The 19,271-nt window shown below is 35.9% G+C and overlaps 1 protein-coding gene across 10 annotated transcripts in view; it reads left to right on the top strand.

Annotated features, from left to right (window-relative positions):
- Positions 1-19,271, top strand: part of N4BP2 (NEDD4 binding protein 2) — an 86,832-nt gene that overhangs the window by 18,101 nt on the left and 49,460 nt on the right. For 4 of the 10 annotated variants that reach the window (XR_011437628.1, XR_011437629.1, XM_023638203.2 and 1 more), the window contains exons 4-7: positions 6,841-7,183; positions 11,354-12,500; positions 15,021-15,145; positions 18,567-18,655. Coding sequence is in view for 7 of the 10 variants with exons in the window: in XM_023638203.2 (XP_023493971.1) it covers positions 6,955-7,183; positions 11,354-12,500; positions 15,021-15,145; positions 18,567-18,655 (1,590 nt within the window). In the remaining 3 variants the exon portion in view is untranslated. Of the gene's footprint in view, positions 1-6,840; positions 7,184-9,421; positions 9,515-11,353; positions 12,501-15,020; positions 15,146-18,566; positions 18,656-19,271 lie in introns of all 10 variants that reach the window. The other 6 variants (XR_011437630.1, XM_070263957.1, XM_023638204.2 and 3 more) reach the window with 3 other exon arrangements.

Raw genomic sequence — 19,271 nt, 5'->3', positions numbered from 1 at the left:
TCAGTGATCCATTGGTTGCTCAATAGCATGTTGTTTGGTCTCCACATCTTTGTCCCTTTCTCAGCTTTTTTCTTGTAATTAATTTCTAGCTTCATAGCATTGTGATTGGAAAAGATGCTTGTTATTATTTCAATCTTCTTAAATTTATTGAGGCTTGCCTTGTTTCCCAACACATGGTCTATCCTTGAGAATGTTCTGTACACACTTGAGAAGAATGTGTATTCTGCTGTTTTTGGATGGAGTGTTCTATATATATGTCTATTAAGTCCAACTGGTCTAGCTTTTCATTTAATTCCACTTTTTCTTTGTTGACTTTCTGTCTGGATGATCTATCCATTGATGTGAGTGGCGTGTTGAGGTTCCCTACTATTGTTGTGTTATTATTAATATCTCCTTTTAGGTTTGTTAATAGTTGCTTTATGTACTTTGGTGCTCCTGTGTTGGGTGCATAGATATTTATAAGTGTTATGTGTTCTTGGTGGAGTATTCCTTTGATTATTATATACTGCCCCTCTTTGTCTTTCTTTACCTGTCTTATCTTGAAGTCTCCCTTGTCTGATAGAAGTATTGTCACACTTGCTTTCTTTTGTTTGCCATTACCTTGGAGTATTGTCTTCCATCCCTTCACTCTGAGCCTGTGTTTGTTGTTGAAGCTGAGATGTGTTTCCTGGAGCCACCATATTGTTGAGTCTTGTTCTTTAATTCATCTCACCCATTTATGTCTTTTTACTGGAGAATTCAATCCATTTATATTTAGGGTGATTATCAATATATGAGGGCTTAATGCTGCCATTTTATCACTTGTTTTCCAGTTCTCCTGCATTTCCTTTGTTTCTTGTCCCATGTGTTTCGGTCTACCAATTGAGTTATGTAGTTTTTTATGTTGTGTTTCTTTGTTCTCTCCTTATTTATTTATTTATTTAATTAATTTATTTTTTGAGGAAGATTAGCCCTGAGCTAACTGCTGCCAATCCTCCTCTTTTTGATGAGGAAGGCTGGCCCTGAGCTAACATTCATGCCCATCTTCCTCTACTTTATATGTGGGATGCCTACCACAGCATGGCTTGCTAAGTGGTGCCATATCCGCACTGGGGATCCGAACCGGTGAACCCTGGGCTGCCGAAGTGGAACGTGCGCACTTAACTGCTGTGCCACCGGGCTGGCCCTCCTTATTTATTTTTTGTGTCTCTGTTCTGCATTTTTGTTTAGTGGTTACTATGAGGTTTGTATTCAAAATCTTGTAGATAAGATAGTCCATTTTCTGATGGGCTCTTATTTCTCAGACTAAACTGATTCATTCCTTTCCCTCTTCCCCTCCTAAGTTGTTTTTCTCACATCTTAGTTCCATCTTGTCTTGTGAGTTTGTGGTTAAAAGGACAAGATTGTCTTTGTTTTTGATGTTTTCCTTCCCTTTATATTTAATGTTATTCTTGAGTATTTGCTAACCTGCTCTGATGCATAGCTACAATTTTCTGATTTTGTCTACCTGTTTATCTCCTTACTCCATGCTTTGTAACCCTTTTCTCCTCCCCCTTTTTTCTTAGGTATGCAGACCTTATTGAGCCTTTCTTGTAGCGGGGGTTCATAGCTACTAACTCCCTTAGCTTTTGTTTATCTGGGAAAGCTTTTATTTCTCCATCATATCTGAAGGATATTTTCACTGGATGGAGTATTCTTGGCTGAAAGTTCTTGTCCTTCAAAGATTTGAATATGTCATTCCAGTCTCTCCTAGCTTGTAACGTTTCTCCAGAGAAAGCCACTGAAAGCCTGATAAGGGTTCCTTTGCAGATTAGTTTCTTCTGCCTTGCTGCCCTTAGTATTTTTACTTTTGCCAGTTTGACTACTATATGCCTTGCAGTAGGTCTTTTTACATTGACATATTTGGGAGATCTGATAGCTTCTTCCACATGGTTTTCCACTTCCTTTCCCAGTTTTGGGAACTTCTCTGCTATTATTTCTTTGAGCAGACTTTCTGCTCCTTTTTCCTTCTCTTCTCCCTCTGGAATACCTATAATTCTCATGTTGCATTTCCTAATTGAGTTGGATATTTCTCAGAGACTTTGTTCATTTCTTTCTAGTCTTAGTTGTCTCTTCTCTATCTGGAGCATTTCAACATGTTTATCCTCGATTATGCTGATTTCCTCCTCTATGATGTCTGCTGGAGCATTCAGGGAATCCATATTTTGTTTTATTTCATTGATTGTGCCTTTCATCTCCAATATTTCTTATTGAACTTTCTTTATAGTTTCTGTCCCTTTTGTGAAGTAGCTCCTGAACTTGAATTGTTTCTCTACATTCTCTTTTAACTTGTTGAGTTTTTCGATGATAGCTATTTTGAATTCTCTGTCATTTAGATTACATGTTTCTGTGTTTTCAGGACTGATTTCTGGTTACTTGTCATTTTCACTGTGGTCTGGAGATCTAATATAATTTTTGATACTGCTAGAGGGCGTGGCTTTGTTCTTTCACATCCTGGTATTATTTGGTTGCAGTTACCATGTATTGCCACTGGGTTGGGGTCAAGAACTGCGTATTCTGAGCCCTCTGCCTTCTGCCGAGATCCCAGGCACTGGAGCCAGTGCTGGGCAGGTTGGGGGGGGGGGGCATTTTCTTCTGTGTGCTCTTGTGGGCTTACTCGCTCTCCTCTTGCTATCTACTCTCCTGGGGTGTTGGCTTGATGAGGTCACCCCCTATGATAGCTTTCACCCTGGTCGGGGGCTTCCTCTAGGCTGCAAGGGACCTCGGGGATCTTTGATGTTCTCAAGAATGGGTGTCCCCTGCCCCCTTCCTTCCATCTCGGAAGCTGCCTGCAGTCCCAGATAGCAGTCTTTTGGGGAGGCAGTGAGGTTTTTCTCTTACCTGCTTCCACCTCCTCTGAGGGGGGCTTCAGCCTCTCCACCCTCTGACGTGTGGCTGTGTGGGTCTCTCAGATGTCTTTTGTGTTGTGTGGATGTCCTCTGTTGGAGCGTGAATGTCTTTTTCATTGTATCATGGAGGGGAGAGATTGTCAGGAGAACTCACTCTGCTGTGATGCTGACATCACTCCTATTTATTTTTTACAATTGTGATAAGAACTCCTCTGAGATTTTACCTCTTGCTGCTTTTACTACCTCTATGCACATTCTTACATTGATATCGACCTACCAGAAATGCAGTTCCAATCAATGCCAATCTCATGAAAGAGAAAATGTGAATACAGTTATTTTGTATCCTGCGCTTTGCTGAATTCACTTATTTGTTGGACATTTTGTAGATTCCTTGAGATTTTCAATGTAGAGAACTATGTCATCTGCAAATAGGGACAGTTTTATTTCTTCCTTTCTGATCTGTATGCCTTTTATTTCCTTTTCTTGCCTTACTTCACAGGCTAGAACTTCCAGCATTAAGGGAATAAGAGAGCTAAGAGTGGACGTCCTTGCCTTGTTCCCAGTCTTTGGAGGAAGGCATTTAGTTTTTTAATATCAAATATAATGTTAGCTATAGAGGTTTTGTAGTTGCTGTTAATCGAGTTGAGGAAGTTCTCCTCTATTTCTGTTTTTCTGGAGATTTATGTCATGAATAGGTGTTGAATTTTCTCAGTATTTTTTCTTCATTCATTGATATGATTGTGATTTTTCTTCTTTAGCCTGTTAATATGGTGGGTTACACTGATTTTTGAATATTGAATCAGCCTTGCATCCCTCATATTTTTTATAATTTGCTGAATTCTATTTGATAATATTTTGTCAAGGATTTTTGTGTCTGTATTCGTGAAGAATATTGGTTTATAGTTTTTTTATACTGGCGTTGTCTGATTTTGGTATTGGGATAATACTAACCTCATAAAATGAGTGGGGAAGTGTTCTCTCTTCTATTTTTGGAAGAGATTGTATAAAGTTAGTGTTAATTCTTCTTAAAAATCTTTCTTAGAATTCTCCGTGGAAGCCATTTGGGCCTGGAATTTCTTTTTTGGGAGTTTTAAAATTGTGAATTAAATTTCATAGAGCTTTTATCTGTTTCCTGTTGAGTGAGTTGTGGTTATTTGTGGTTGTTGAGAAAACTGGTCCGTTTCATATAAGTTGTCAAACTTGTGTGTGTACAGTTGTTCACAGTATTCGCTTGTTAGTCTTTTGATGTCTGCAGGGTCTGTTGTGATACCCCTTGTTTCTTCCTGATATTGGTAATTTGTGTCTGCTCTCTTTTTTTCTTTGTCATTTGTGGCAGAAGCTTGTCAATTTTATGGATCTTTTCAAGGAGCCATCAATTTGTTTCACATATTTTTCTCTGTTTTTCTGTTTTCAATTTCATTCATTTCTGCTCTTAGCTTTTTTATTACCTTCCTTTTACTGGCTTTGGGTTTATTTTGCCCTTTTTCTGGACTGTTGTGGTGGGGGCTTAGATTATTGATTTGAGACTTTCCTCTTTTCTAATGTATGCATGTAGTGCTATAATTTTCTGACATTGCTGCTTTAGCTGTGTCCTACAAATTTTGATATGGTATATGTTCAGTTTCATTTACTTCAATGTATTTTTTAGTTTTCCTTGAGACTTCCTTTTTGATCCACTGGTTATTTAGTGTATTGCTCAGGTTCCAAGTGTTTGTGGAGATTTTCCTGTTATCTTTTTGTTACTCATTTCTAGTTTGATTCCGTTGTGGTGAGAGAACATACTTTGTATGATTTCAGTTATTTTAAATTTGTTGAGGTTTGTTTTATAGCCTAGCATATGGTCGCTCATGGTATATGTTCTGTGGGCACTTGAAAGGAATGTATATTCTGCTGTTGTTTGCTGGAATGTTATATAAATGTTCGTTAGATCCTTAATTGATGGTGTTATTGAGTGCTTCTGTATCCTTTCTGATCTTCTGTCTAGTTATTCTATCAGTTGTTGAGAGAGGGGTATTGAAGTCTCTAACTATAATTGTGGATTTGTCTGTTTCTCCTTTCAGTCTATCGGTTTTTGCATCGCTTATTTGGTGGCTCTGTTTTTTGGTGTATACACATTTAGGGCTGCTCTGTCTTCTTGGTGGACTGATCCTTTATGATTGTATAATGTTCCTCTCTGTCTCTGATAATTTTCTTTCTCTAAATTCTACTTTATCTCATATTAATATATAAAAAATATAATTTTAATTAACTTAAATAGGCACATGTGGCCAGCGGCTGCCATATTGATAGTGCAGTTCTGGAAGATAGAGCTATGACACAGTAAATTTTTTTAAAAGGCAAATTTTATAGTATGTTAGAATGTGTTAAGGGCAATGAGTGGTTAACAGGAGAGGGAAATTGGGGCAGAGGGAGTGGAGGATATGATTTTAAATTGGGTAATCAAGGAAGAAATCACTGAATGTGCCACTTGAACAAAGATTTGAAAGAATGAAAGAGTTAGCAGTGCAGATATCTTGGGGAGAGTATGTTACAGGCCAGCAGAGAGGTGGTCCATTGTAAGGACTTTAGGTTTTGCTCTGAGTGACATGGAGAACCAACCACTTGAGGATTTAGAGGAGACCCTAATTCATTCTGATTTGTGCTGTATGTAGATCGTTCTGACTCATGTGTTGAAAATAGACTATTAGTGGGCAAGGGTTGGAAGCAGGGAGACAGGAATAAGGTGAAAGATGATGGTAGCCAACCCAAATGGTTAGGACAGATTTTGGGCAAAATATCAGACACTTAGTTTTAGATATGTTAAGTTTGAAATATTTAATAGACAAGCATAGACTGTCTGGAGTTCTCCATATATACGAGTCCCTGCCCTTGTGGAGCTTACATTTTACTGGAATATCAGTAGTAAATATAATAAATAAATAAGTAAGTAAAACAAATAAATAAAACATATACTATGTTAGAAAATAAGTCTTATGGAGAAAATTCAAGTAAGGGAAGAAGGATAAGTGGTGTTGGGGGACTGACTTCCTGAGAAGGTAACATTTGAGTAATGGTAGGAAAGTGGTGAGGAAATAAAACTTATGGATACCTGGGAGAATAGTAGTTCAGGTAGAGGGAACCAGGATGTAAAGGTTCCCAGGTGGGAGCATGGTTGGTGTGTTTGAGGAAGAGCAAGGAGGCGAAGTGTGGTTGGAGTGACGTGAGCAAGGGAAAGAGGATTAGGGATGACAGGACTGAGGTAACAGAAATGTCTGGGTTATAGGCCGTGTTAAGGGCTCTTCTTTTTACCCTGAGTGAGATGGGAAGCTGGTGGTTAGATTAGCAGAAGGAGGCGTGATCTGACCTACAGTTTAGCTGAATCACTCTAATTGCTGTGCTAAATAGACCGAAGGGGCAAGGGTGGAAGCAGGGAGATTCTTTACAAGACTGTTACAGTAATCCAGGCAAAAGGCTGTGGCAGCAATGGAGATGGTGAGGACCGATCCTATTTGGATACATTTTAAGGGTTATACTGACAAAATTGGCTTACTGATTGGATGTGGGATGAGAGGAGTGAAGAATGACTCCAAGATTTTTGACCTGAGCCGTTGGAGGGACAGAGCTGCCTTAGCTGAGATGGGTAAGACTGTGAAGGGATGAGCAGCAGCTCGGTTTTGGACATGTTAAGTTTGTGATGCCTATTAGACATCCACATGAAGGTGTTCAGTAGGCATTCTAATTATGAAAAATGATATTAAAACAGTGTACTCACTGTTCTGAAAATATGTTGCATTTGTTAATATCTTAATTTTTAACATGTTCAATCCTGACAAAACTTGAATATTTTGGAGAAAGAGAAATTGTCTGACTGCTTCTTGGCTTTGCCGCCAGAGTTGATAGTACTTTCTTAGAGTTAAATAAAGATGTCATTCCAATTTTAGAAATGGAAATAGAACTATATAGTCTGAGTGTTTCTACTTGCTTTCTATTTTAGGTCCTATTACTGCTGGATTGTGCAAGATACTTAACCCTGTTTTCTTTGAGGTATGACTTAAATATCAAACATCTTAAGTAAGAAAAGGGAAACATTTTAGTTTTGGAAGTCAGAATGCCAAGGAGAAGGAAAAATCTTGGGGGAAATCCTTTTCGGAAGACTGCAAACTCTAAGGAAGTTGTCGTATCCAGTGTTGCTAGTCATGAGGAGCCAACCACTACTCTTCCTTCCATGTGTGAGACAAAAGTTGATCAGGAAGAACTCTTCACCGTTATCTCAGAGATGTTTTCTGATCTGGATCCTGATGTAGTGTATTTGATGCTTTCTGAATGTGATTTTAAAGGTGAGAAAAAGTTTAGTTTGAACCCTTTGCATCTTATAAGAAGACTTCATGTACTATGCCCTGACCAGTAGTAATATAGAAAAATGACTGCCTGGTTTCTATTTTGTTCATCACTTATGGAGCATCTGCATGGGCAAGCTACTAAGTTTGGTATTGTGAGGGATCTGAAGAAGAATAAAGCATAGTTTCTGCTTTCAAGAAATATATAATTCTAGATATAAGATGTATGTATAGATATCATATTCTATGTTTTATTATTTTTTTTTACCTTCCCTCTAGAACAGGTTGGCACTCTTGACATTTTGGACTGCATAGTTCTTTGTTGTGAGTGGCTCTCCTGTGTGTTGTAGGATGTTCAGCAGCATCCCTGGCCTGTACCCACTAGGTGCCAGTAGCACTCCTCCCACCAAATTGTGACAATTAAAAATGCCTCCATATATTGTCGTATGTCCCCTAGGGGGCAAAATCATCTCTGCTTGAGAACCACTGTCCTAGATGTAAGCTCCATAAAGATGAATTTTAAAAACAGTTTTGTTTTACTGCTGTATCTCCAGTCCCTAAAATAGCAAATGACTCATAGCAGGACCTCAGTAAATATTTATTGATTGAAGAGGTAATTATAATTGTGGGAATGAGAGCTGATTGAGAGTTGAGGCTAGTAGAGTAGTATGGTTTTAAAACATTGACTTTGGAGTCAAGAAACCTAGGTTGGATTTCTAGCTCTGCCACTTAAGCTCTCTAGGTCTCAATTTTTTAATCTATTAATGAGAAAAATAATAGTACGTACCTCATGGGACTTTTTTCATAAGGTTTGAGGTGGTTTTTTTTTTTTTTTGGTAAAGTCTTCAGTATAGTATGTTATTTATAACTTGTAATAAATTGTTTAGAAATATGTTTGTAGACAGAAGGGAAACTATCAAAGTTGACTGGATGAGTAAATTAAATGTTGATGCTTAGTATTGCTATTGGCCATGTTAGTGTAGGATAAAATTATTCTAGATTTGGGAAGTTTTGATAATGCATGATAACCTTCCATTTTTATTCATTATGTGGTCTGTGATGTGAGCATACCTTTATCTATTCTGTTATGATATGTATGCAGTAAACCAGTTTTCAGTAGTCCACTTGATGCTCAGAAATGATAGTGTGTAGAATTTTGTAAGTGTGAGTTCAACATTTTTTTCCTAATTTTGATGTCTTTAAAATTTATTTGTTTCACATTCACTAACACAGCCATGAGGAATTACAAGAAAAATATATTACCTTCACATACTAACAAAAAATATATTTCTCTTTTCCAGGATCTTCTCTACACCTTGTTCATAAATACTGATATTTTGATTAGTTTGAATAATAGCATTGATGAGATTGTATATTCTACTTTTTAAACTTAAGTTAACATAAGCATTTTTTCAGTGTTGCTGCAATCTTCATATTTATTTTTAATAGCTTTCTAATATTCCGCTAAGTTGTTGTGCTTTAATTATGTCTGAGTTCTTCATGAATAATTAATATTGCAGAAAACATCTTGGTATAAATAACTTTTTCCTTCTTTTGACTTTTTTCTTAGTCCCAAAGTTTTATTTTCTTGTGTCACAGGGTGAGAACAGTTTTCAGCTCTTGGAAACAATACTGCTAAATTGCCTACCAAAGAGGTGTGCCAATTTGTAATACCACCAGCACAGTATTAGTCTAGTGGTTTCACCACAGCCTTTTCAGCATTGTGTAGTATTATTTTTAAGGTTTTAATAGGAATTAAATGACACCTTTTCTTAATTTGTGTTTTCTTAAAATAGAGAGGAATGTTGAATTTTTTTAAAATAAAGAGGAATACATTTTTGTGTATGATTGTTCATTAATTCTTGTATTCTCATGTGACTTGTTCATTCATGTGTTTTTTGTTGTTTTATACCATTGTTTTAATTTTTTCCAAAACTCTGTAAGGACTCTTCTTTTGTGTAATATATGTCTTGATCTTTTACTTACTTTTACTTAATACTGTTTTTCATTATATACATGTTAATTTTTTTGGTTGATCTTTTCTTTTGTGGTTTTTCTGTTGTGTAGAGTTTTTTTCATAGGAATACCTCTTGTATTTGCTTTGTTTCTTTGTTTCTTTCTTTTTTTTTCCCCCTTTTTCCACATTTAGGGCATCTGGTTTTGTAGTATTGCTATAATCACCTAACTGGTCTCTGCTAGGTTTGCCCCCTCCAATCCCTCTTTGTTTTTCTTCTTAAGGGAACATTAATTGGGTGCTTACTAGGTGCCAGTCCTTGTGCACAGCATTTTTTCATGGATTATCTCATTTAATCCTCAGAACAACCCTATGAGGTAGGTATTTTTATTATCCCCATATTGCAAATGAGAAAATCAAGGCTTAGGAAAGTTAAGTAACTTGTTCAAAGTGTCATAGCCAGCAAGTAGGGATTTAAATGCTGGTTTCTGACTCTATACCAGAGCTGTTACCAACTGTGCTGTGCTGTTTCCATATTTATCTTCCATAAAACAAAACAAGATAAAACAAAAAAGCCCCCAATTTGAAATGCTTAACAATTCTAATGGTTCCTTATTTGTCTTATAATGGAAAGAGCTCAGCTTTGGAGTCAGACATACCAGTCCTGGGTCTGTCACTTATTATCTGTGTGACTTGGGCCAAGTTATATACTTTTTTATTTTTTATTTTTTTCATTGAGGTCATATTGGCTTATAACATTGTGTAAATTTCAGGTGTACATTTTTATATGTCAGTTTCTGTATAGATTGCACCGTGTTCACCACCAGTAGTCTAGTTTTTATCTGTCACCATACATGTGTGCCCCTTTACCCTTTTCACCCTCCCCCAAAGTTATGTACTTTTTTTTTTTAAGATTTTATTTTTTTCCTTTTTCTCCCCAAAGCCCCCCAGTACATAGTTGTATATTCTTCATTGTGGGTCCTTCTAGTTGTGGCATGTGGGATGCTGTCTCAGCGTAGTTTGATGAGCAGTGCCATGTCCACGCCCAGGATTCGAACCAACGAAACACTGGGCCGCCTGCAGCGGAGCACGCAAACTTAACCACTCGGCCACGGGGCCAGCCCCCAAAGTTATGTACTTTTTGAGCTTCATTTTCATCATCTGTTTGCTGGGAATACTTTGTGTACCTCACAGTATTATTTGAGGATTCAGTGAGGTGATATCTGTAAAGTCTCTACCCTAAATGCTATGACAGGTAATTTCCCTTCAAATTCCCTTAGAAAATGAAATTGATATTTCTTACCATGACGTGTAGGACCCTTCCAGATTTCACGTCATCCCCCTTTCCAGTTTCGTCATCTTTTCTTATCTGCCGTACTACTGTGTTCCCATGCTCCAACCAGCTTCTCTTAATCCCGTAAACATGCTTTGTGTTTTCAAGACTGGCTTTGCCTTTCCCCTCTGTCTTACAAGTTTCTTTTTAATCTTCAAGTCCCAGTTCATGTATCACCTTATGTGAAATCTTTCCTTGCTCTCCTATAAGGCTGCTTATAGCATTTATAGATTATTAAAAGTGTACATTGTTTAATCTATATTATATTATAATGTATTGTCTTCTAATGTAAAGATCTTTAATAGCCTCCATTAGACTGCAGAAATTCTTTGAGTATAGTATAACAATATTTTATTCATCTATGTACAAAGGATATGTGATATATAGTACATGCTCATACATATTTTTTGTATTAAGTGAAATTAATAGCATGGACCATATAAACAAATTAGGTTTACTAAGAGAGTGCTTAAAATACTTAATCCTTAAAGAACATGCAGTAGGTAAGTATTTGTTGAATAAATCAACCAGTTAGGATCTTTATTAATAGCCCTAATACATGCAATTACAGATATTTTTCCACTTAATAAATTTATCAGAGAATATCTACTTGATGGCAGTTCATTAGTCTAGTTTATTACTGTTTGTCTGAAAGTAACAACATTGGATGTCTCCATCATTCATTCAGAACTTTTACTGATACAGACTGGTATGTTAGTAAAATATTGCTTTTAAAAAAATGACTTGAATATTTATAAGTTTCTCTACAATGCAGAATCTAGTATGATTATAGTAGATTTTAATCAAATCATATTTTACTATTTTCAGTACATATATATATATTTTTTTTGTTGGTGTTACTGTTGTTCTTGTTATTGTACAGTTGAAAATGCCATGGATTGTCTATTAGAATTATCTGACACTGATGCCAAGATAGAAGAATCATCTTCAAAAAGCTTCATCGCTTCTGAGAACCAAGTAAGTGCAGCGGGACATGAAATAATGGAAAAGTGTCCTCCTGAAGGAGAGAGTGAAGATTCAAAAATGGATTCATTTTTGGACATGCAGCTAACTGAAGACTTGGATTCCTTAATACAGAATGCTTTTGAGAAATTGAACTCTTCTCCCAGTGACCAAGTATACTCATTTTTGCCTTTGCAAGATGTTAGTAGTTTTAGTGACCCGAGTGAATTTATAAATTCAGATTCAAGTAGTATGACTCCCATTCTTTCTACACAAAATATGGATTTGAACAGTGAAAATTTAGAGAATTCCGCCTCTACATTAAATTCAAACTCCTTAACTTCGTATTCAGTTTCGAATGAGTCCAAAAGTGTTATAAGGAATAACACATTGGCACTGGAAGATTCTCTGCTCAGTAGTTCTTTACATGTAGCAGGTGACACCAGGGGGGGTTGTAGCAATCTCAATCAAAGACAGAAAGAGCTTTTAGAATCGGAGTGTCTTCAGGCTCAGTTCTCTCAAGCTCCTGTAGATTTGGATGTCAGTGAATCTCAGGCTCCTTTAAACCTCACTGTGGAAAATCCAGGGCTTGGTTTGCTAGGTAGAGGTGAGAATCAGAAATCTACTTCTGTACCTGATATGTTTGTACCTTCTGAAGAATTCAGTTTCAAGTCACACAAACATACTGAACTGCCGCCAAAGGGGAAGGATGTGAATTACTGCCCAGTACTCACCCCTCTTCCTCTACTCCTGCCGCCGCCTCCACCTCCACCAATGTGGAATCCAATGGTTCCTACTTTTGACCTCTTTCAAGGAAACCATGGCTTTGTAGCTCCTGTTGTAACCACAGCTGCACACTGGAGACCTGTCAACTATACGTTTCCACCCCCAGGTATTTCTCACACTTCCCCAACAAAGGTATGGAGAAATAAAGAGGGAACAAGTGCTTATCAAGTACAAGAAACTCCAGTTTCTCAGGTTGTAAGAAAGAAGACATCATCTTATGTTGGACTAGTTCTTGTTCTTCTCAGAGGGCTTCCGGGATCAGGAAAATCTTTTTTGGCAAGGTATGAGGTTTAATTCAGTTTTAAAAAAAGAGTATAATTCATGAACCTGTACATTTGTAGTAGTATGAATATGTGAAATGCTTTTGCTTAATAGAGATGTTAATAACCCCTAAAATGTTTTCTTTTTACTAATTTTTTCTAACTTTGTAGCTAATAGCACTTTTTTCTCCAGTTTTTATTGAATTCTTTCATCTTAGATTATTATTTTGAGAGACAAGTAGAGAAAGAAATTAAAGATAATTTCAAGATTGTGAGCTTGTGAAATCAACAGAAATAGCTTTATGTAGAGGAAAACTAATTTGGGAGAAAGATGAGTTCATCTTTGATTATAGAGTTAAAGGGCCATAATCGATTTTGAATTCAAGGAAGTCTTAAATACAAGAATTCTACTGCTAGTTGGAAATTTGTAATTGTAGCATGTTGTTAAATAATGCTGTTAAAAATGTGTGATTTGAAGGAAGACAGCATAGGATGAGTCACTGGTAGTCAGAGAACTTTAAGTTTTCACTGATTTATTTGCTACAAAATATCAAACTCTCAATTATTTTGTCTCATATGTCCATCTGTGTCCCTTTTGTAGTTACGGTATGTTGTGGGTGGCTTTGTCTGGGAGACTAGAGTCAGGCTTGGGAGCAGCTTTGTTGTGTTTTCAGTAGCACATGTTAAAGAGTATTGTTTTCAGAGTCTCTCCTACCCCACTTATTCTTTAAATTCCAGAAGGTCTACATCTAATATATTTTATTTACCAGTTCTTTTTTTTCCTTTTCCTTCCAAATTTTAACTTTTTGCTTTCTTCTCTTCTTAGCTGGGTCTTTTTTATTTGATCATGGGTATGTTTAGTCTTAGTGAATATGCATATTAGTGAATATGCATATATACTTGGGAATGTCTTTGATGAGCTCATTCTCAGTTTTCTGATATGCTTTCTTTGGGTTTATTTTCCAGTAAATTTCCACATTTTCTGCTCATTCAGTTATAAGCATATTCTTCTATAGACTTTCTCATTGATTTAATAACAACAATAATGAACCATTTTAATTTAATGTTATGGATATTACAATCCTTCATGATATTGTATTTTGTGAAAGAGATTGGAATGAAAGGTGGTACCTTAAAACGTAATAGAGCTGTGACACAGGTTTGAAGAACTAGGTTTCAGGGGCCATGGAGCCAGAGGCAGCTGCAGTTAGAGAATGGGAAGAGAAAGAAGTGCTTGTCATTAGGTAGGAAACTTAGTAATATTTTTTGAATGAGAGAAATAACTGGGAAGTGCAGAGACATAGAAGCTGAGTTTTCTTAGAATGGTCCATAGTATTAAACTAGTGTGCAAGCCTAAGGAAAATAAGGCATGAAAAAAGGCTTTTGGATTTATTGGAAAGAAAGTCATGAGTGGATATCTTAAAAACAACTTTGTTGCACGGCGAAGGTAGAAGACAAAGGGTTAATGAAGCATTGATAAAGCGGCTAAGGGAAGGAGAGAAGCTGGGTAAGAGTTGAAAGGGGTCCTTACAGCATGGTGAAAATTTTTAAAGATAGATGAGATGCATCCATGTTTAAAGAGAAAAGAGGAAGTGTCAGAGAAGGGGAAATCTAAGAGATAAAGGAGACGAGGATAAATAGAGGATAGAAGGTGGCATCAAGTGAGCATTCACTAGAAGGTAAGCTCCATGAGTGCAAGAATTTTTGTCTTTTTTATTCACTGCTGTGTGCTCAGTGCTTAAAACAGTGCCTGGCACTTAGTAGATGCTAATAAAAATTACATTCAAGAGATGTATTTTATCTTTAGATACACTTATACCTATTTTAGGAGGAGACAATAAATGGTGATATTTTACAAATGGTCAAGAATGGTAGCATTATGTCTCTGTGGATTCTATTTGCTTAGTCGTTACATGTATCTCAATTATGTAGAAAATAAATTCCAGAATCAGGAAAGAGAGGTGTCAACCCCCCCCCAAAACTATCTTAACTGTGTATAGTTTAACAGATTAATAGTCTATTAACATTATATTGTTGGATGTTTTTGGCGTACTCACTAAATTTATAGCAGTAGAGCTTTATCTGCTTTTGGAGATCTGTTGAATATCAAGCTACTTGCCTACCTTGAAGTGACCTTCCACTTAGAGTGGGTGAAGTAGGTCACTATGTATCAAATGACCAGGTGAGGGGGAACCTGTGACTGATAGGAGTTCTGAAGCATTTTCAGTTACCAGGTTTTCTTGATAACTAAATTTGTTAATCTTCAAACCTTTGTAGTTAAGGATAAAGGACTTTATAACATTAAACAAGTGTCTGAAATAATAATTTACATAAAGCAAAATAGACTTGTCTTAAGTCAGTTTTCTTGGGCGTCAAACTTTTGCTTAGAGGATTTGCAATATGATTCATTTGAATATTACAATATTCTCGCTCTTTTAAATAATAATACTTGAATTTTCTATTTGAATTATGACCTTGTAAAAATTAGGAGAGAAAATTTGAAGAAAAGTTTATGAAAATAATTCCATTTATCTTTCACAGGACTTTGCAAGAGGATAATCCGAATGGAGTCATTCTTAGTACTGATGATTATTTTTACATAAATGGACAGTACCAGTTTGATGTAAAGTACTTAGGAGAAGCACATGAGTGGAACCAGAATCGTGGTAAGAATAGACATCGGATTCTGGAATAATATTAAGAGTAGTGTAAAGAGGGGGCCAGCCATGTGGCTGAGTGGTAAACTTTGTGCACTCCGCCTCAGCGGCCTGGGGTTCACTGGTTTAGATCCTAGGCGTGGACCTATGCAGCGCTCATCAGGCCATGCTGTGGCAGCATCCCATGTAGAAGAACTAGAATGACCTACAACTAGGATATACAACTATGTACTGGGGCTCTGGGGAGAAAAAAAAAAAGAGTAATGTAAAGAAAAAATCTGCTTAATATTTGTATTTTGAGACATATAACTTTTAAAAAAGTTATAATTAACTTTAACTCTATATTATAACTATAATATATATGTAAAATTATAACTATGACAATCTTTATGTTATATAGTAAGAGGTAACCTTATCTCATAGAGTTGTTGTGAGGATTAAATGAGTTAATTTTTGTAAAATGCTTAGATCATTGCATGGCATGTTTAAGTTTCATTTAATCAATGTCGTCAGAAGCAAATAAGATTTTCTACTTGGGTCACAGCGTAGCTCAAGATGGTTACAGTTGTCTGGTATTCTCTGGTTCCTGTTTCCTAAAATGGAATTTGCATCATTAACCACTAGTCTTCCCTAGGTTGGTTTAATTTTAATTTTTATGGAGGATAATGGGAGAGTAAAAATGACTCTCGTTGGGGGCTGGCCCCGTGGCCAAGTGGTTAAGTTCGTGCTCTCTGCTTCAGTGGCCCAAGGTTTCTCCGGTTTGGATCCTGGGTGCGGACATGGCACCGCTCATCGAGCCATGCTGAGGCAGCATCCCACATAGCACAACTAGAAGGACCCACAACTGAAAATATACAACTATGTACTGGGGGGCTTTGGGGAGAAAAAAGGAAAAATAAAATCTTTAAAAAAAAAAAGGCTCTCAAACTGAATCTGTGGGAAGATCATAGGTAAAAATCTTAATTTCTTTATTAGTGCAACTGTTTGTTTACTTAAGATGGTTTTATCATGAAATGTTTAGTTATATGAATAGTTTGAATTTTATATGGAGAATTCTTATGAAGACTATAGACAATATTTTACTTAGCCTTTCTTTTATGATAAATGCACTGTCAGGATGATTCTTGAGTTTGCTATCTTCAGACATTGTTAAATTTTTAAATATTCTTTCTTGAACTAAATGTTAAAGTGAGAACTCAGGAATATGAAAATACCAACACAGCTAAAAATAAAAGAAACAGTATGATGTGGTGAAGAGCAATCTTGGGTTTGTCAGTTACTAGCTGTGTGATTTTGTGCAAGTTTCAGTTATGCACCACATAACAACATTTCAGACCACATAAATGCCGGTGGTCTTGTGAGATTGGTACCATATAGCCTAGATGTCTAGTAGGCTACACCATCTAGGTTTGTTTAAGTGTACTCTATGATGTTCGCACAGTGATGAAATCACCCGACAATGCCTTTCTCAGAGTGTATCCCCATCGTTAAACAACGGATGACTGTATTTATACTCTCCAAGGCCCAGTGTCTTCATCTGTAAAAGGACATAATAATGCTTAACCCCCAGGATTGTTGTAAAGGTTAAAAATGAGAATGAGAAGTGCTTAGGAATGGTTCAACATGCCCTTACTACAGCAACAACCACAGCAATAATAATATTAAATAATAGTATTAAATCTTTTTTAAACAGATTAATTGAGAGATATTTCACATGGTTTTTAGCATACTCAGAGTTGTACAACAATTTAGAACATTTTTATCACTCCAAAAATTTCCTGTACCCATTATCATTCACTCATTTCTCCCCAACCACTCCTAGCCTTAGGCAACTACTAACCTACTTTCTATCTATAGGTTTGCCTATTTGGACATTTCATATAAATGGAATCATATAATATGTGGTCTTTTGTGAATTTTTTTTCACTCAGCATAATGTTTTCAAAGCTCATCCATGTTGTAGCATGCATCAATACTTCATTCCTTTCTCATGGCCGAATAATATTCCATAGCATAGATATGTTGCATTTTATTTATCCTTTCATTAGTTGATGGACATTTGGCTTGTTTCCACTTTTTGGCTGTTATGAATAATGTTGCTATGAATATACACACCTAAGTCTAACCTTTTTAGGAACTGCCAAGCTGTTTTCCAAGGCAACTGCACCACTTTACATTCCCACTAGTACTTTATGACCTTTCCAACATCTCTGCATTGTCACCAACACTTTGTTATTATCTGTCTTTTGACTATAGTTATCCTGGTGTGCGTGGCTTTGATTTGCATTTCCCTAATGGCTAATGGTGTTGAACATGTTTTTGGCTTTTTGGCTATTTGTTTATCTTTGGAGAGCTGTCTATTCAAGTCTTTTGCCATTTTTCAATTGGATCATTTGCCTTTTTATTATTGAGTTGTAAGAGAGTAGACAGAACTTTTAAAACTTCCAAATAATTTCCTTGTAAAGCTTATTTATTGTGGTTTATCATTAATTTCCTGAATGGTCTAATTCCTTGGGGGAAAAAGGTAGTTTTATAAGAAAATCTCCTGCACAACAGTATATAATATTTTCTTTATTTCAAATCATTATATATATATTTTTTGGTGTTTGTCCATATTTTTTGTTTGTTTTTAAGCTTTATTTTGGAATAATTTTAGATTTATGGGAAGGGTGCAAAGGCAATGTAGAGTTTCTGTATATCCGTTGCCCAATTTCCCCTAATCTTAACATGTTATATAACCACGGTACATTTGTCAAGACTAAGAAATTACCACTGGTACCTTACGATTACCTAACTCCAGACTTTATTTGGATTTTAGTTGTTTTACTAAAGTCCTTTTCTGTTCCAGAGTCTTATCCAGGATACCATGTTGCTTTTAGCATGATATTGTTTTTCTTGTCTTTCTTTCTTTTTTTTTTGAGGAAGATTGGCCCTGAGCTAACATCCATGCCCATCTTCCTCTACTTTATACGTGGGACAGCTGCCACAGCATGACTTGATAGGCGGTACATAGGTCCACACCCAGGATCCGAACTGGCGAACCTGGGGCCGCTGCAGTGGAACATATGAACTTAACTGCTATGCTACTTGGGCTGGTCCCAGCATGATATTGTTTTTAGTGATAGCTTTTTAAAAATTTATGCTGTTTATGCTTGTAACACACATGCAAAACTTAGATCAGATAGTTTTAGTTAATACTTTTCTCTGATTATAACCTTAGTATTTGTTTATTTAGTATTTATTATTCAACATTTACCTGTACTTTAATTTTTCATGTACTCAAAAGTGATATTTAGAAGTAGGGCTGTGAAAAAATTAGCACATTTATGATTTTCAAATTATGAAAACAAGATCAGATTTTTAAAATATCAAGATAATGCTTAATATTGTTATTAGAAATGATTTGTCATTTTCTGTGTGTGTTTTTCAGCAAAAGAAGCCTTTGAGAAGAAGATATCTCCTATAATAATAGATAATACAAACCTACAGGCATGGGAAATGAAGCCATATGTTGCTTTGGTTTGTACCATAAGTTGTCGTAAGTCTATAATAGAGGGCGTAAAATTATTGGAAGGTGTTATTTACACAAGTGAATCTCAAGCAAACAGTCCCTGGACTGTCTGTAACTGAATTTTCTCTGGTCTTTAGCAAAATGAGAAAAATAAAAATAGTTTTTTCCATAAAGCTAAATTTATTCAGTTTTCAAATTCTGAGATTCAGTTTTTAAATTCTAAGATTATTTTTGTTTTTTGATGTCTTTTATGAAAAAATAGTGGTATTAAATTATAATTCTGTTTGTGTGTATATAATAATTTTATGTTTGTGTGTGTATATATATATATGATTCTTTTTCTTATTGTTCTTATTTGGCAGAATCACAATTTGTTGATTCTTTGTTATTCCTCAAGTTTCTTTTGAAATTTTGCTATTCTGAGAAATTCAGAATTCTGTAAACTCAACTATTTTCAGTTCTCCAGACTTGTCACAGTCCTTTTTTGCACAGCTTTGATGTCACCATTTTTCAGAAAGTTAGCATTCATTAACTTACTAAAAAGCTGAGTTGAGTACTCTTTCTACTTTTATGGCACCCTGGCTTTATTCTGTCATAGCATTAAGCGTACTGTTTTTTTGATTT

Source organism: Equus caballus, chromosome 3 (assembly GCF_041296265.1).
Source record: "Equus caballus isolate H_3958 breed thoroughbred chromosome 3, TB-T2T, whole genome shotgun sequence".
Lineage (NCBI taxonomy): Eukaryota > Metazoa > Chordata > Mammalia > Perissodactyla > Equidae > Equus > Equus caballus.
This window is presented reverse-complemented; position numbering and strand designations above follow the sequence as displayed.